The following is an 18,568-nucleotide window of genomic DNA, read 5'->3' on the forward strand; positions in this document are numbered from 1 at the left end:
GTGTGTGTGTGAAGAGAAGAGGAGAGAGAGAGAGAGAGAGAGAGAGAGAGAGAGAGAGAGAGAGAGAGAGAGAGAGAGAGAGAGAGAGAGAGAGAGAGAGAGAGAATGTCAAAAAAGCGTGTCAGAAAAGAACAATAGAATATAAAAAGGAAAAGAAAAAAAATACTGGTGACACTGGTCGCCTGTCATTCTCATGTCAGAGGGAGGGAAAAACGACACACACACACACACACACACACACACACACACACACACACACACACACACACACACACACACACACACACACACACACACAATGAATGTGTTGCAGTATTTTCTCCTTGTCTTGTGTTACAAATAATTCCCACCAGAGTTCTCTTTACGGCGCCGTCACAGAAAGAAGACGGGCTTGTCAGCCTCCTTCAAAGCCTTACTAAGACGTCTGATAGTTGTTCCTTTATGGTGGCAAGCCATTATAGTGGTTTCTATATATATATATATATATATATATATATATATATATATATATATATATATATATATATATATATATATATATATATATATATATATATATATATATATATATACGAGTATATATATATATATATATATATATATATATATATATATATATATATATATATATATATATATATATATATATATATATATATATAAAATGTATTTATTTATGGTTATTTTTTTCTTCAAAAGGAATGTGTGAAACAGAATTTGTACTGCGATCGAAAGTCTTGACAAGAAGTGACAAGTAGATAATTTGGTAGGAAAGTAAACGCATCTGTTTACGCATCTAGCAAAGAGGTTTCAAAGAAGTGTTGTTTTCAGTCCAAGAACATAATGTATTGCATGTCATAAACCCCGTATGTTCGTTTAAAGGAGTGGATCATATTACACAAAACAATGGCTACGATAAGGAATCTCTCCTCCAATAGAGTACAAATAAATCTTTGAGGTAAACGAGTTTATAAACTACTGGATATTCTGTGCTAGAACTTACTTCTTATCCCCTCCATAGCAATTCCTGGTGCACCAAGTAGCAAGGCATAGGTCATAGATTTTTACTGAATTTGTCTCATGGTGTATTACAAGTATTGTACAATTCTCATCATTTACTTATAGGTTACCTATACCTCCATCGATTTCGTATCCTCTTTCTCTTGAAAATTGCAATCGTAGTCTCTCAGTTCGTAGGTTGAGACTGCTGCTGTTATCAGGTAAGTGGTTCGGAATTAGTGAGCGTCAGGGACAATAAAGAGATGATCAGTAAGAAGATGGACAAGAACGTAAGACATGGACAATAACGGGAAACTTTAAGGAGAGGACTAAGTATTGTGGTGACAGTGGAAGATAAGACATAAAATGCGGTGTTCAAGAGGGTCTGGCGAGGTGGGAGTGAGCGGTGACTCCAGACCTCGATGAAAAGTGTGATTGATGAGAGAAAGCGTCACTCCCCGCTACACCAGTCACTCACCACACCATGCAGTCACCTGGGCTGCGGCAGGACGTGCTAGAATATGAATTTTTATCGGTATAAGTATCAGATATTCATATATCACTATGCATTATTCATAGGATATAATCAAATCATCATATATTATTTCATCTTAACGCCAAGCTACTACACCACCACCACCACTATCTTTCGATCGTTTTTGTCCGTTTTGTTTCTTTGGCTGGGGAAGAAAGAGAGAGAGAGAGAGAGAGAGAGAGAGAGAGAGAGAGAGAGAGAGAGAGAGAGAGAGAGAGAGAGAGAGAGAGAGAGAGAGAGAGAGAGAGAGGGGCACGGTTAACCCTAAATCTTTTCTCTTCTTTTTAGTTCTCTGTCACAGCTGACCGATATTTCTATTCTCATTATAAGCTCTTTTGGAAAGCTCTGGGACAGTATTTCTTCTCTCTTCCTTTATATTTCAACTGACTTTTGGAAAAGATGCGTATTAGATTATTTTCAAACTTTTAGGAATTCATTTTGGGCAGTTTTGTGACACCTTTTCCAATTAAATATCCTGGAGCTACTCTTGGAGTTTATGAACACATGAGTTAATGCAGGATTTACTTATAAGTATTTTATAGTATATCGAGCAAGTGCTAATTATCATGTTGGCAGAAGAGAAAAAATAAGCGATGTCTTTCTTTTCTTGTATTTCATGTAATTTTACCCTACCTTCAGAACGTCCTCTTGGGGTGAATGCGGCGTCCTTCTCTGCGACTGTTATCCTAACGACTCTCACACTTTAGGAGACCAGACAGGTGTCGATGGCTTGACGGATTTTCACATTTATAATTGCGTTTGGTCCTGGACGTTGTCATTGCTGTTGTCATGACCATTTGGATTTTTTTAAAAGTAAACTCGTTAATGCTTTATGGGTTCCATTTATTACAAACATTTCTTATATACAAAACATATAATCCATAATATAGTGAACATTTCTTTTTTTGCCTTAACAGTTTTACAGACGCCGGCTGGGTTCTCCCCTCCTTGCCAGTAAGATCAATAAAAAGGTCACTCCCGCACACGCCCAGCCGCCCCCTCCCGACATTATGTACACACAAGTTTACATACGTTCTTGTTTCTTGAGGGGCTTAGCCTTGACTTTGACGCAATGGAGGAAGGTCATTTCCGCTTTCTTTTCTCCTTCTGTCAACACTTTTGCTTGCCTCTTTCATGGAAGTTGTTTTCTTTTCTCGAACACTTGAACGGTTTTCCTCATAAACACTGAAACTGTTTTCGGCTTCTTGGAGACAAAGTACGTGACCTGCTTCACACACTTGTTTGTCGCTAGGTTTTCTGTTTCATTCATTTATCTTTGTGAAAATTAGGCTTCTATGTATTGACGTGTAGACGGTGCCCTTTTTCGTGTCGTGATAGCGTTTGTTATGATTTTACACGTGTGTAGCTTTGGTCTGTGATAGCTGCATGACACTCCGTGAGTCATCGCCGCTGCTGCCACTTAACCCCTGCCACTCGCTGAAGCCTCACAGTGAAGCCAAAACAATACAGTGTGCCGCTGAGCACCATTTTCCTCATGGTTCTCTGTGGGAATCAGATTTACTTACGCCTCTCGGTTGCTAACACTCCCGCCGGCATTGAGGTGCCACACGTGTAAGGTAGGAAGGGGTGTGGTGGGTGTTTGGTTCCTGCTGTCACTACGCTATATATTGTAGAAGCTGGGGTAAAAAGTTGGTCCTCCTCGAATCTGAATTCCACTTTGATTGGAATGACCAAGACTAACTCCGGCATGTATAAGAAATTCATAACCTCATAACAGCACACTGTATTTGTATTTTCCATGTATTTAATCATTTATCTGCTACTGTTCGTTTAGGAATCAGTGTTCGAGTTCAGTATTACACATTGTTCTCTGTATAAATGTCTAGTCACTGGTCATGAGTCGGTGGTGGGTGAGCTTTGTTAGCGACTGAGAGTTTGTTGCTGCAGTATAATGGACTGCATTTCTGATGATGTCTGATTTTTTTTCTTTTGTGTGTGTGCTCTCTATCCCGCTGTTTTGGATTATCTTATCATTTTACGAATGCACTAATAAACAAATGCCCTAAGCAGACTAAGTTTTGGTTCCTGTCGACGGTCAAATGCAGGAAAAATGAAATACAGAAAATTGGGCGTCCTTCTAATTAACATTCAGGTCAGTGCTCGTTGATTAAGCTGAGAAAGAAATACTTTTGTAGACTCTCGGCTGGAGAGAGAGAGAGACGTGAAAACATGTTGCAGAAAATTCTTTATATGATGATTTTGGGTATAAATATCCGACTTCGTATTGTTTTGTGTTGGGCATTATTCACAGAGCTTGAAGTTAATGAGTAAGGAATGGTGAAAAATATATCTTTTAAATATTTTATAGGGCTTCAGAATAATAATAACAATGATTGTTATGATAATAATGATATTGATAATAATAGTAATGATGATGGTGATGATGATGATGATGATAATGATAATGATAATAATAATAATAATAATAATAATAATAATAATAATAATAATAATAATATCAATTAATAAAAATAATAATAATTAATATATATATATATATATATATATATATATATATATATATATATATATATATATATATATATATATATATATATATATATATATATATATATATATATATATATATATATATATATATATATATATATATATATATATATATATTGTGTGTGTGTGTGTGTGTGTGTGTCCAATCGGAAATCCAACCATTTCTTTGACAATGAAATAAAATTTATCAGAAAACAGGATGCAAATTGAAACTAGCTGCTCTGATACACATCCTTTGATGTCTGAGTACCTGAAGGTGTAGCTCACCTGCTGGGGTATGAGAACTTACGCACGATGTTTTAATTTTTGATCCTGTGTAATTGGTTACGTAAGCGCAGTGAATTGAAGAGACGAACAAGTTTTCGTACCTGTTTTTGTCGCTACTAAAGTATGAGTACCTATAGTTACTTGATAGTTCACTGCATTAAATGAGGCATCATAGTCTTCTTCCATTCGGCTGGATTTACTCTAGATGTCCCTCTGTCCCCTCAGGGCCCCAAGAAACACACATGTCCTCAAACATCTACATATACTACACAGAAAGCTGAATGTTTTAGTGCTCTTACTTCACAGATCAATAAATGACCGTTATGCTTGTTGAAAATAGTAAATAGTGAATACACGGAACACAGAAGGAATTAACTCATCGATTAATTCATTTACGAAACACTGAAGGCGAATGGAACACCCAAGTGCTCTGTGCGGCGCCTCCCGGGTTCCGAGGGAGTTGTGCTGAAGACAGCACGGGAGGGCACGGCCGATACTCAAGCCAAGCCCCACCCTGTCGAGTTACAGAAAGCTTGCCAGTCACTCCAAAGTCGGAACACTGCTGACGATTCATAACTTCACCAGATCTTCAACTAGAGACTCCGCCTAGCCTGTTTTGTCCAGTAGTCACTTAGTGGCGGGGGGTTCTTTATGACTAGTGGTTCAATTGAGTCCATGGTGGTTGTAGAGGACTGCTGACCTGGCTCTCATCCGCTACTAGCAGATCTCCTCGTTTGCTGACACAGAACAGTTGGGTTTCTCAGTTCCAGGGTATATTTTGAACGACATGGAACACTCAAGTCGTATACATTCTTCTAAATAATTGGTAAATAGTCAATGGAATTCAGTTTCAAGAAATATGTATTGGCGTAAATAAAAGGCGAACTCATTTCAAATGATACCAAAAAGTGGCAACGTAGTGTGTGGGTGTGTACTATAGCCTCGCTGAAATAATTTTTTAAGTCGAACCTCCTTTAGGTATACACACGCAAGAATGAAATATATTTACAAGAAGCACATGTTTTAGACGCTTCTCTCACGCAGGATCCAGTTATCTCCTTTGACTTTAGAAACTCCTATAAAACGATTCTTTTTTTTTTTTTTGTTAACTTCCCAATACTAATTGCTATCTTGGGAACGATCTTTTGTACAAGTCTATCTGTACACATAAAAATCATATATACTTGTCTATGTACACGATATATACAAAAGTAGGTATCAAGGGCGGCCGGGCTGATCACCGACAAGAGGCGACCCCCAGCCTTCGACCGACGCCCCGAAAACCCTTTATTTGCGACATTGGTGGTACTTGATGAGGTTGAGGACTTGCAACTCGAGTCCTGCTGGCCTTTGTTTCTTCTACTCTCTCCTTTCCTAACACGTTAAGTGGTTCCTGAGCTTCATCAAAGATCAACTCCTGAGGGGCTCGCCGCTTCAAGGAGGATGAAGGACAACCCTCCGCGTTAAGCATCTCCTCAGGCCTGTTCGAGAATGGCATGGCCCTAGTGAGGCTGCCATCGCTGGGCACAGATTTTGCATCGTCCCCCTCAGTAGAGCGAACTTCCTGTGCACGATGGAGAGCGTCAATTTTCAGAAGTTTCCAAAGTATATCGAAGGCTTCTTGTTCCCCCTGGCTCGATGTGGCAGTAGGTACGTGGTGCGAGAGGCAGGGGAGAGAGGGAGGGGAAAGAGCAGTAATTGGAGAGAGGTACATTGAAGATTTGGTGGCAGGCGAGAGAACAGCCACTGAAGCTGGATTTGTAGCTAGTCGCTTTTTTGGTTTAGGTCTGTAAGTTTCCTCCCGAACACCAAGTGAGACCGTGAAGACGAAGAGGAGCAGCAATATGAGGAAGGTAACGTGGATCTTGGCCTCGGCTGCTCCTGACCCGTTCCGTTCGCCCTGCATGGCCGCGGGGTGCTTCTCTGTGGGGGAGAGACAGACAGTGTTACCACCGTGAGGGTGATGTTGAGGGCCATTCGCTTTATCGAAAATCAGTAATTACTAAGGGCCTTTCGAAAACATGCTTAATCTCTATGTTAGAAAAACCGAAGTAGTTTATTAGTTTTACAGTTTTCCTCTAAACTTTTGATTTTTTTTTCTCACGTATCATTATTAGTAGCCATTAATATCCCTCTACGCGATCACGATGTTCCGCCCAGCAAATCTTCTCAAAAATCAAAATAAGACAAATAAATAAATAAGTAAATAGAAATAATAATAAATCGTCACTGAAACATTCACCAGATTCGGATAATAGGCTAGCCACTGAACAATGTACTATTATGTATTCAGTAGTTTTAATGACAAGTATTGTCAACAATTCATCAACCTGTTGTTGCTCTGGTCTATCATGCCCCTCCCGTGTCCAAATAAAGGCAGACTTGTTCAAACACGTTACTGATGATTCCGTTTTGCTGACGCCAGAATTTTAACTTTTTTTTTTCCCCACACTATTTTGAGACCAGATACTGCTGGTTAGTTGGTTAGTCCAGCTTATGGAACACAGGATCCGCTGGTTCTGGCAGGATATTCATTTAAACCACCAACACCAACAAGGTTACCTCCACCACCCATCATAGCCACAATATATCATAACCACCCCTACCACCACAACCACCTCCACCATGACCACCACCACCATCGCCCACCATGACGACCACCACCACCAACAACAACAATAACTCTTCCACCACCACCATCAACGCCAGCATCACCATCACCAGTCACCACCACTACCACTAAGAGGCACCACCACTTAAGTCGCACCACCCTCCATTGTCTCCACTATTACTACCGTCACTAACGCCACCATCACTAGTCTCCACCACCACCACTTGTACTTCACCACATCAACACCGGCACTGCATCCACCACCACCACCACCACTGCTACGACCACCACCACCACCACTGCTACGACCACCACCACCACTACTACCACCACCACCACCACCACCACCATTACTACTACTATCATCACGACCATCACCACCACCACCACCACCGCCGCCGCCGTCGCGCGCCGCCGCCGCCGCCGCCACAAACAACAATCGCAGGACGTGCATAGTGGTGCGCCGTAATCCGTTGTTTCCTTTACACCCGCACTGCACTCACGTTATACTAACTGCTCAACTGTGCGGGAAAAGTGCCGCACTAACCTGGTTTGTTTGGGGTCCGTGTGTATTTTTTTCCCGGGATTCCATCCCATAACACAACATGTATACTCTAAAGGACAGGTCATGCAACCAAATGCGTGTTCATGAATATACATTGGCTGATTCATGTTTTGGTGTGCATACATATTTGTGGACTAGATTCCATGAAATATGATAATCAGTGTCATCACACTTTTTTTTTGTTTCCGCCTCACTTGTGATAGTAAATAATAAGGCCGCGAACAAACAGTCAGAAAATATAGCGTAAACGCGGATACGCGAGAGCAAACGCCTTTATAGACGAATTTCCTTCCCCTTAATTTTACTTTATATGTCCGTAACGGAATGAAATTCTAAATAACCCTATTATGCAGATCCACAGAATTATGCAAATACTACTAACATGCGTCGGAATGATACCCAGGTCCTTCTTTTTATCTATGTAAATTAGTTCCTCCGGCGGACACTGTTGGCCGGTAAACAAGACGGCGGGAGACACACAGGGAGGTAGCGAGGAAAGGAGGGAAGGAGGTAAGCAGGGAGGAGGAAATGATGAAGAGAGGCACTAAGGCAGGCATGAATGGAGGTAGGGAAAGGTCGAGAGGGAAGCTAAATGAACAACAGGAGGGAGCGAAAAAATTAGTAGAATAGAGGGAAGTTTGTCATTGCCCTTCACATCGATCCTGGCACGGCGGAGGATGAGAGGCTCAGACCTGCAGGCTGCACACTACCAGCCAGCCTCCGGATACGGCCAAACAACACCCTCAGTCATTAGAATTATGTCCCCGTCAAGAAATAACAAGCCATTAAGTGACAACCCGAATCTTTGTCTTGATTAGGTAGTTAATCTAATTTTATAATAGTAGTAGTAATAATAATAAAAATAATAATAATAATAATATTATTATTATTATTGTTATTATTATTATTATTATTATTATTATTATTATTATTATTATTATTATTATTATTGTTATTATCATTATTATTATTATTATTATTATTCCGTAAGGTGTTCACATAATAAAATAAAAAGAATTGTCTGAATATTGAGGGCTATGTTTAAATGAATAACGTCTTTACTGTTACAAATACCTAGTTATTTCTCGTCTAAATTGAAGCTTCCAAGGCTCACGTAATATCATCCTGCGGTCGAGTGGATCAGCATGCACACGCCATGAAAACATAGCGCGGTCCAGAGTTGAGCTGCAGTGACAGAGACAATTACCGTCATCAGCACCAGGTATTAATCCGCCTCAGGACAAAGACCCCTCGATTAAAAAAGTGGAAAAAGCTAGTAATCATTTCATTTCCCTTTACTCACTTTTCACCATTCACTAATCACCTGGGAGCAAGCCTCGCCTGGCACTATGGCACTAAGGCCCATATTCTGAAACGTTCCGCTCTCACCACGACTATTTTTAAAGACCACAGATGATTAGCCGGGTTGCCAATGCTATTTCTCCATTTAATAATGTTGAAATTTTGTTAATCTGTTACTAGAACCATGAAAGCAACGTTGAAAACCCGTGTAGCCTCACAAGAGCCTTCTGCAAGTATTCGAGGTGCGGTGCAGAAGTGTTTCAGAATATTGTCCTAAATCCTGCCCCGTGCATTACCCTGGATTAGCCCGTGCCAGGAGAGGGCAGGAGGGTGTGTGGCAGCAGCACGTACCGTTGATGACGTGCAGCACGACGGAGGCGGAGTGCAGGTTGGAGGGCATGCAGGTGTAGTTTCCGCTCTGTTCCTGGCGCACCTTGTGGATGGTGAGGGTGGACGTGATGGCCTCCACGTCCGTGCGCTTCACCTTCACCTGCAGGCACAAGCAGAAGGAAGACGTGTTTTTTATGTTGTAGTAAGAACAGTAATACATGTATCCATTTATCTACTCATCTGCCTATGTATCCATTTATCTACTTATCTATCTATCTATCTATCTACTTATTTACACACGTCAAATATATAAAAGTAAATGTTTTCTCCTATTATTTTGCATGTTTGAGGTGGAATTTCCAAGAAAGTAATCATAAAAACTCCAGTTTCCAGAGAGAGATAAAAGAAAATTGACGGTTCTTTCACTTTTTTTTTTTTTTGTTACTTGCGTGATGGAAATTATTATAGGAAAACCTCCACAGAGAAACAAAAGATAGCACAGTGTTTTACTTTTTCGTAGTTCAGTCTAATGCAGCATTTTCTATTTTAAGATACACACACACACACACACACACACACACACACACACACACACACACACACACACACACACACACACACACACACACACACACACATCGAGAAATGGCACGTAAGGAAGGTAATTGCTAGGTAACTTTGTTGTTGCAGGGCCTTGGGGTGTGTGTGTGTGTCTCAGCAAAGTGGATAAATACTAGACATGGAATTTAAATATTTTGTGAGGCTTGAGAAAATATAGGATTACGAGTCACGTGATCTGGGAGAGAGAGAGAGAGAGAGAGAGAGAGAGAGAGAGAGAGAGAGAGAGAGAGAGAGAGAGAGAGAGAGAGAGAGAGAGAGAGAGAGGGGGGGGGGGGAATTCATGTGCCATCCAACAGGTGAGGTATGCTCCAAGGGGCCCATTTCCTCCTGGTCTCCCGAGGCTTGCAGGTGAATGCTTCTCACGTATTCCCAGTTTATGCCCCTTGCCCCCTTTCTTCTTTTCCTTCTCTTGCTCACTACTCTCTCTTTTATATCCCTCCCTCTTTTGTCTGCAATTTTATAATACTTTTTTTTTCTTGCTCCCTGTAACTAAGGCAAGATGAAACGTTCGTCCCTGGTAAAGTGAAGTCTGGCTAGGAAACGTTTTTTTATTTTATTTTTCTATTAAGTTTATGAGTACGTTTATAGGTTGTCGTGTATGAGAATAATTTGAGTGATAGTAATGACGGTCGCTTTTTCCTTATTACAATGGTGTGGTCATGAAGGGCCTGTTTGTTCTTTTTTTGTACTTGGTATAAAGTCTTTCATTTCGTTGCCTTAATTAAAATGGCTTCCCTGGCATAACCGTTCATTGCATTAGATTATATTCTGGTGTTTTCTTCTTCCACCCCTCCTTCCTTTAATAGAGAATTTAGCTTTGTGTGTGTATGCGTGTGTGTGTGCTTGTGCTTGCATATACAGTATACTGCGTGCTGGCATGTGTGTGTGTATGTACATTGCATATCCTCATTCACCTTCTTTATACTTCTCCTTCCCTAAAATATGAAAGGTTTTGTGTTAACGCGCACGGGAGTCTGCATGGAGGGAACCCAAGTGAAGGTGCCGCTGCGCAACACACAAACATGGAGGGGAAACCAGTGTGCATACGTTGGAATACAAACACTATACGAGAAACACGAAAATAACACAACACATTCCCATGATTCACTTTTCCCCTTTGAGCGTAATGCGTGAAGCGAGCTCAATATACTTTCCCTGGCTATAATTTGCATTCCTATTATTCTGGATTACTGGCTGGTTGGCTGGCTGGCTAGGTAGTTAGTTGCCTGACTGGCTGACTGGCTTGCTAGTTGCACTCCCACGAATGCATAAACATAAAGTATGAATAGCAGGTGTCTCTCGGGCCTTAGTTTAGTATTCCGTGTTATTGGCAGGTCACTGTATTCGTTGTCATTATTACTGTTGGTGTAGCGAGATATAGGGAGCGTGTTGGAAGGATGCAAAGATATCCCCTTTTATCTGTGCGTCCGTGCGCCCTCACTAATGATTTGTGTGTGTGTGTGTGTGTGTGTGTGTGTGTGTGTGTGTGTTTGTGTCTGTGTAGGTATTTTTGTGTGTATGCATGTAAGAATGAATGTTTATCTGTTTCACTCACTGTTTTTATTTATTTTTTCTTTCTTTTGCATGCATGATTTATTTATTTTTTTATTATTATTATTTATTTATTCATTTATTTTTTTTGTGTGTGTCTGTCTTTCTGTGTCATAACGTACTTGCCTATCTCTATATCTCTTTCTGCCCACATACACACACAGTGTCTCTCTCTCTCTCTCTCTCTCTCTCTCTCTCTCTCTCTCTCTCTCTCTCTCTCTCTCTCTCTCTCTCTCTCTCTCTCTCTCTCTCTCTCTCTCTCTCTCTCTCTCTCTCCCATCACATCAGTCTCCCTCAGTCCTTTCCTCTCCTGGCGCCCTTACATCGCTTCCCTAAATGGCTCCCTAAAAACACACACCTAGCATAGACTCGCGTTAATCTCCGAAAATCCCCTTTTGTTTGCGGTTTTCAGGCTCGTTAATATTATAAGGCGAGGGGGCCGCTAATGCTCTTTTATTAATGGGCCAAGACTGCCTTGGGAGCTGTAATGACCCGCCTTAATCGCGTTATTATTACCCTAAAAAAAAGTAATGTCTACCAATTTTGAAGTCTATGTGAAGGAGAGTGGCTAAGGTAAGAGAGAATGTAGAAGAATGACCGTTTTTTTTTATTTTCGTTCTTTATTTTTTATTTTCTTAAATGTGAAATGTTCTCATCCACAAAATTTAGAAGCGATGTAAATATATAAGAAAAAAGAAAAGAAAATGGGAGTGTGAAGTGTAAGGCGGATTTATGAAGCGTGAAGTTATATTCATCTCGTTTTCTTTCTCTGTCTGTCTCTCTCTCTCTCTCTCTCTCTCTCTCTCTCTCTCTCTCTCTCTCTCTCTCTCTCTCTCTCTCTCTCTCTCTCTCTCTCACATCTCCCAACTTTACCAATAAATTCTCACTTTATTACCTTTCTCTTCACGTACTTGATCGCTCTCTCTCTTTCTCTTTCTCTCACGCTCTTTTATTTTTTCTCTTTACATCTTTGTCTTTACACCTGTCTCTCTCTCTCTCTCTCTCTCTCTCTCTCTCTCTCTCTCTCTCTCTCTCTCTCTCTCTCTCTTCTCTCTCTCACTCTCTCTGTTTAAAGTCACGTGAAATATCAATATTACTCTTCATCTAAATGGTTGGCTTTCCCATACAATAAAGCGCCATAAAGTTTAGCCTAACGACGCACCCCATTAGCTCCATATCTTCAGCAGAGGTGAAAGGCTAAGGTGAGAAGAGGGAGAGGGACAGAGGGGGCGGAAGGGAGTGAGGGAGTGATGGTAGTGATGATAGGAGAGGCATAAGGGAAAAGAAAATAATATAATGAAGACAGAAAGTGTGAGCGTAAAGTATGGAGAAGATAGAGGGGGGAGAGAGAGAGAGAGAGAGAGAGAGAGAGAGAGAGAGAGAGAGAGAGAGAGAGAGAGAGAGAGAGAGAAAGTAAAGTGGATAAAAAGAAATAATGTGCGATACGAAAGATAAAAAAAAAATGGACGAGGAAAATGTGTGTGAGGTGAAAGAAAGGAGGTTTTATAAAAGAAGGTTCACTCCAGGTCTGGGATGGAAGAGAGACGAGTGGAAAAAAGAAACCGTGTAGTGGATGCAGTTACGGATCACAACCCTCACTTAATTAGCGCCGATTGGGAGTGTGAGGACCGTGGTGGCGGAGGCGGCAGCAGCGGAGATAGAAGAAAATTCGAAAGGCTCCCGACAAAAAAGGAAACCGAGAAAGATGACTGACGTGGAATGAAGTAATTAACGAAATAAGACCCGCATGTGGAAGGTTCGGCGAGAAGGGGTAATAGGACGCGACACTCACAATTTCGATTTTTGCTTTTGACACAGGAGAGAATACATCGCACACGGAAATGAGACAGTTTTATCGCTTCTCTTCGACAGGAAAATGAAAGAAGATAACTTTTAACCATTTCCTGTCCAGTGAAAAAAATTATGTGTAGGTGAGTCGTTCAAGTCTTCAGTTCTCGTTTTTAGAAGTGGTTTTTCTTTAGCCTTGAGTGCTATTCTCTTTGAAATGGCTACGTAAGTTTTCCAGATGACAATGAAACCTCCCGGACGCAACGTGCATCGTTTTGTTGTCGCTCGGCGATGTAGTATCACTTGAACATCCGCTCTTTAATCTCACTTGCCTTCCTCATGTAAACAGATGTGGTGCCGGGCTGTATTCCGGCAAGAGCTAATCCCTTGACAAGAAACAAGTGAGACTGCAGCAAGTCCGACAAACAAAGGATTTAGATCGCCATCCAGAGCCTGCAGTTTGTAGCTGGCACGAGTTTCCGCCAGTCCGTCTTGATCTGCAGCTTGGCCACTTCCTTGTCTGGCAGGATTATACGTGCTCGTAATGTAAGGTGCCTTGCGTGGGCCTGGGGGCTTGATGCTCGAGAGGTGCGTGACGAGGGAGCGATCGCTGTTTGGGGGAAACGTGAGAGCTTTTCGATAACACCTGGAACGCTGCAGAAGTAGGCGGTACGGGCGATGTGTGGTGGGGCTTACAGGGAAGAGGAGGTGGTGACGATAGCTGGGAAATGTAAGGTGTAAAGATATAGGGATGTGTGTGTGTGGGTGTGTGGGTGTGTGTGTGTGTGTGTGAGAGAGAGAGAGAGAGAGAGAGAGAGAGAGAGAGAGAGAGAGAGAGAGAGAGAGAGAGAGAGAGAGAGAGAGAGAGAGAGGTAGCTTAGCTTTTGGTATTTTAAGAGTAAAAATATAGAAGTGTCCGCGATTTAATTTTGAAAGGCAAGGTACAAGAAGAGATTTCGAAGAGGCGTGGGAGAGTGGGACTGTTTGAATGTGGGAGGAGGTTGTTTGGGTAAATGTACGGATAGTAGGGCGTGTTTGTATTCTGCTTGTGTATGTGCGTGTCCCATTGTATGTGTGTGTGTGGATGTTGGTGAGGGTGTGTATGTGTGCTTGTGGGTGGATGTGTGCGTGTGTTCCTGTGTGACTGCGCGCGAGAGTGTGAGCGTGGAATAATAGCACGAGTGGGGAAAATAACAAAACCCGGGAATAAGAGCAAAAAAAGATGAATTAGTCTCGCGAACAAACAACACAAATTTCTGGGAAACACGAGTCAGGCAACTCAGGGGAAGAAGATGGAAGGAAAGGTGAATTAAAGGGAAGAGAGAGGTACAGCAAATGTGGAAAGGAAAAAAAAAATAAAAAAGGAAACTGAAAGCGTGTTGACAGTAGAGAGAGAGAAGTAAGGAGGCACGTGGCATGAGGCAAGTGCTGAATGAAGGACAAAGATGAGCAGCTGAGTACTGTATCTAGTAGTACTTACAGTTAGGTTAGGATCGTGTCGGGCCATCACCCTCTTCTCCTGGTGGTACCAAAAGATGTAGTCTGGCAGCTGCACCACGTCTGTGATTTGGCAATCAATGCGGACGGTGCTTCCCGCCTTCACGTAACGATCCCCCATTGGCAGAATCTTGACTTTGGGAACTGTGGAGGAGAGAGAGAGGAATACGACGATAACTAAGCAAAAGAGTAAGAGTAAAGGAGAACTTAAAGTGTGAAAATCTTACAAACTCTAGTGGGCAAACGTGACACCAGGGAAGGAAAGGATGACGGGGGAGGTGGCGCGAAAATGAAGCGACCGTCATGGAGTATTGGAAAACCTGCCTGTCTGTGTGAGGTGCATTGAAACTTCAATACTTCTGAATGAGGGAAATAATTTTTTTTTTTTCGGTTAGCAGCAATATGACATTTTATTTCAACACAGAAAAGAAAAAAAAAGGACACGTCAAACTCATAGAAAAACAACACAGGACTGGAGTGCAAGGTAATTTTACGCTCGAGGAAATGAAAACACTGGAACAAAAATCTAGAATCCATTTACTTTCTCAAATAAACCGAAGTGCACATCACACTAAAGTCACAGTAAATTTCATACTTCAAATAGCTTTCAAATCATTCTCAATAAAGTTTCAGCTCAAGTGACTAACTCTCGATTGACCCTTCGCCGCCTGCACGACATTCACTCTCATCTCACCATCCCTCCCCTCACACGCCCCTCCTTCAGATCACTCCCTCCTCGTACCGTCCTCTCGCCTCTACCCTCCACTGGCCCTTACCACCTGTCATTCTCATATGTCGCGTGTGGCCGAAATTTTAGCGCCAAAGAAAAGTCCTTTGACACGGTGGAGACGACGTTCACTCCCATAAAGAGGCAGACCATGAGTCCGCTATAATGGAGTCGAAATTTAATAGCGAAGCTTAAGGCACTCGTGACCCGCCGGGGAGAACGTTTTAGCCCTCACGAACCAAAGCAATTTCATGTGGAGTGAAGTGGGACAGGGAGAGACGGGCACGGATACGGGGAAGGGGAAAAGGGGGTCAAGGAAAGAGAGAAAAAACTGTTAGGAGGGAGAGAGGTGCTGGTAGTAGTAGTAGCAGTAGTAGTAGTAGTAGTAGTAGGAGGAGGAGGAGGAGGAGGAGAAGGAGGAGGAGGTAAAAGTAAAAAAAATATAAGAGTAAATAGAGATTGGAGGTACAGCAAGCACGTGGAGAAATATACGTGAAGATTTTGAGGTAAATCAGCGTGGGAAAGTGTGGAAGGAAGTGAGCAGAGGAGGGAAAGAACAAATATAAAGAGGAAGAGAAACCGGTAGGAAAGGGGAGGAAAATGTGTAGGATAAGGAAAGGAACAGAATGAGAGAGAGAGAGAGAGGGAGAGAGAGAGAGAGAGAGAGAGAGAGAGAGAGAGAGAGAGAGAGAGAGAGAGAGAGAGAGAGAGAGAGAGAGGGGGGGGGGAAGATGTGAAAGCAAACCAGAACTTATTATACGAATTGAAAGTAAATAAGATAAATACGTAAATAAAATAAACACCAGACCGCGTGTGTGTGTGTGTGTGTGTGTGTGTGTGTGTGTGTGTGTGCGTGCGTGCGTGCATGCGTGCGCGCACGCGTTCCTATGTGTCGCGCATGTTTCACATATCACAAGTAAGAAGTAAGAAAAATATACTGCTCACGTGAAGAAAAGTTTGTAGATTAATTTCAGTTTATGCACAGGTACAGTGAACGAGAAGCTTTAGATGAGTAACTGCACTGCCTCATCTCGGTCCACTCATAAGTAATTACTTGTACGTGGAAGGATTATGCTGTAATTAACGCGGGGAGATGATACTGCCGGCGGGGCGGAGGTCGTGGACATGACCTTGGCTCGTTTGCACGTCAGCGACAGGGACTATCAGCGGGCTACTAATATACTCAATGAAAATTATAAATATGTAAAAATAAATAAATAAAAATGAAAATTACTGCTCTAGAGTATTTAAGGTCATATACGTGATTTTAGCCTTGCCGGCGTGGTGTGTTTTTATGGGGGTCACCTTCCCTGAGACCTGGTGGTGAGTGCACGTGGAGGGGAGGTGCTCAGGACTAAAAGATTAATGTTTTTGCCTACAAGCAAGGCCACACAGACCGGTACCAAGGTCATTGCTTGCAACTGACAAACCTTCTCGTTGATGTTTTTCGTTTTTTTCTGAAAGTGTGTAGACTTAACTATTCCCTCAAAACACACACACACACACACACACACACACACACACACACACACACACACACACACACAGAGCTAATAAATATGAGTAATTTCTCTGTCGACTGAATTAATTATGATCTGCATTTATTTATTTACTGTTTTTCGTGTATTCATTTTTAGTCGCCATGCTACTAAATCCGTGTGCGAGTCTGGGCAATGGACTGCATTTGCATGTCTGGCATCACTGCGCCATATTTTTTTTCAAGTGTTCATCTGCGACTCGTGCTCATGGCTGCTGATGTTGGCTATAGTGTGTCATATACGGTATGTGCGTCATATATGTTGTGAATGTATACATGTGTGTGTGTGTGTGTGTGTGTGTGTGTGTGTGTGTGTGTGTGTGTGTGTGTGTGTGTGTGTGCGCGAGCGTGCATGCGTGCGTGCGAGCGAGCGAGCATCACCGAGTTAAATTTCATGGTAATTAGAAGATAACTCTATTTTTTTTCTAGCTCCGCATATCAACATTTGCTCTCAGTAATCAGCCTTAATTAGGACGCACAGGTGATCAGTGCTCCTCGTTACTGCCGACGAAGGGACGCAGAACACACAGCCAGTCAGGAGGTGAGGGAGGAAGAGAACATATCTTCTGTCCTGGACGAGGGTGTACCAACGCAAAATGCAGTAGAAAACGAGACAACTTTGTTTTTTGTGAGACATTATAATGCAGTTTCATTACACTCTTCTGTTTCCGTGTGTGTGTGTGTGTGTGTGTGTGTGTGTGTGTGTGTGTGTGTGTGTGTGTGTGTGTGTGTGTGTGTGTGTGTGTGTTCCACTTCGGGGTGCGTGTTTCCCTCGTTAGATCTTCCTCGAGGCGTTATTGCTGCAGCTGCTGACCAAGCGATGCTGTTCAAGCCTCTGGGGATACTGGGCAATGGGCTATTTTTCCCGTGTAATGTTCCGGACCAGAGACATAAAGCTGAGCTGCCTCGGGACTCATGCGCATGGTTCCTCCCCTCTGAGGCCGGTGCTGCCATCTGGTGGCGCGTTGCTCCCTCCAAATGCCTCTCGATTATCTTTTACGCGGGTGTATTATATCCTCAGCGTGGCTTTAGTTCCTACTGAGCTCACGCGGAGGACTTTTTTTTTTTTTTTCAAGATGCATTTTTTTCAAGGTGGATTCCCCTCCCTCGGCTTCTGAGTGCGATTAGGCTTCTTTTTCCTTCTTTCTTGTAAGGGAAAATACGACTGGTGGCAGAGGCGGCAGGAAAATATGAGGGATCAAAACGCGGCGTGGGACATGAAAGGTGACACGCAGCGATGCACTCTGAGGGAGATTAATTTTATAGCTCATTAACGTTAACAAGAAAGAGAATTACGGAGGTGTTCCTTTCTCGCAGCAAGCTTCTTTTCACCAAACCATGTCAGGCTTCAGATGTAAAGTATCTTCTCCCCTCCTTGCCATCTTCAACCTGGGCTGGGATCATGAGGGAAGTGACTGAGGTAGGCTTTCAATAGGGTCAGGCTGGGTTTGGAGGAGGCTACCCTCTTCTGATTCTCTTTCAGAACTTTCCTCTTGCAGGTTTTTCATTGTCACTTTGGTTCCAGACAGTCTCCTCTCTCGCACTCTCTTCCTCGTCTCTCAGCTGCTTTGATGGCGCAGGCCACTCTTCACGGCGAGCCTTTATGATACTCTCTCCTCAGCTACCCTACCTGCCCTTATGCCTCACAGGAAGAAAAAAGGAAAAGGAAAATAGTTTTGATCTAATTGGACTAGGTTTCTTTATAT

The 18,568-nt window shown here is 42.4% G+C and overlaps 1 protein-coding gene and 1 long non-coding RNA gene across 2 annotated transcripts in view; one reads left to right on the plus strand and one right to left on the minus strand.

Moving 5' to 3' along the window:
- The window catches only part of LOC135103651 (uncharacterized), a 272,999-nt gene that overhangs the window by 122,244 nt on the left and 132,187 nt on the right, over positions 1-18,568 (plus strand). The window lies entirely within an intron of this gene.
- Positions 4,661-18,568, minus strand: part of LOC135103650 (uncharacterized) — a 77,742-nt gene continuing 63,834 nt past the window's right edge. The window contains 3 exon segments of the mRNA XM_064010202.1: positions 4,661-6,256; positions 9,163-9,301; positions 14,582-14,742. Coding sequence (XP_063866272.1) covers positions 5,571-6,256; positions 9,163-9,301; positions 14,582-14,742 — 986 coding nt within the window. The 3' untranslated portion in view covers positions 4,661-5,570.

Source organism: Scylla paramamosain, chromosome 9 (genome assembly GCF_035594125.1).
Source record: "Scylla paramamosain isolate STU-SP2022 chromosome 9, ASM3559412v1, whole genome shotgun sequence".
Classification (NCBI taxonomy): domain Eukaryota; kingdom Metazoa; phylum Arthropoda; class Malacostraca; order Decapoda; family Portunidae; genus Scylla; species Scylla paramamosain.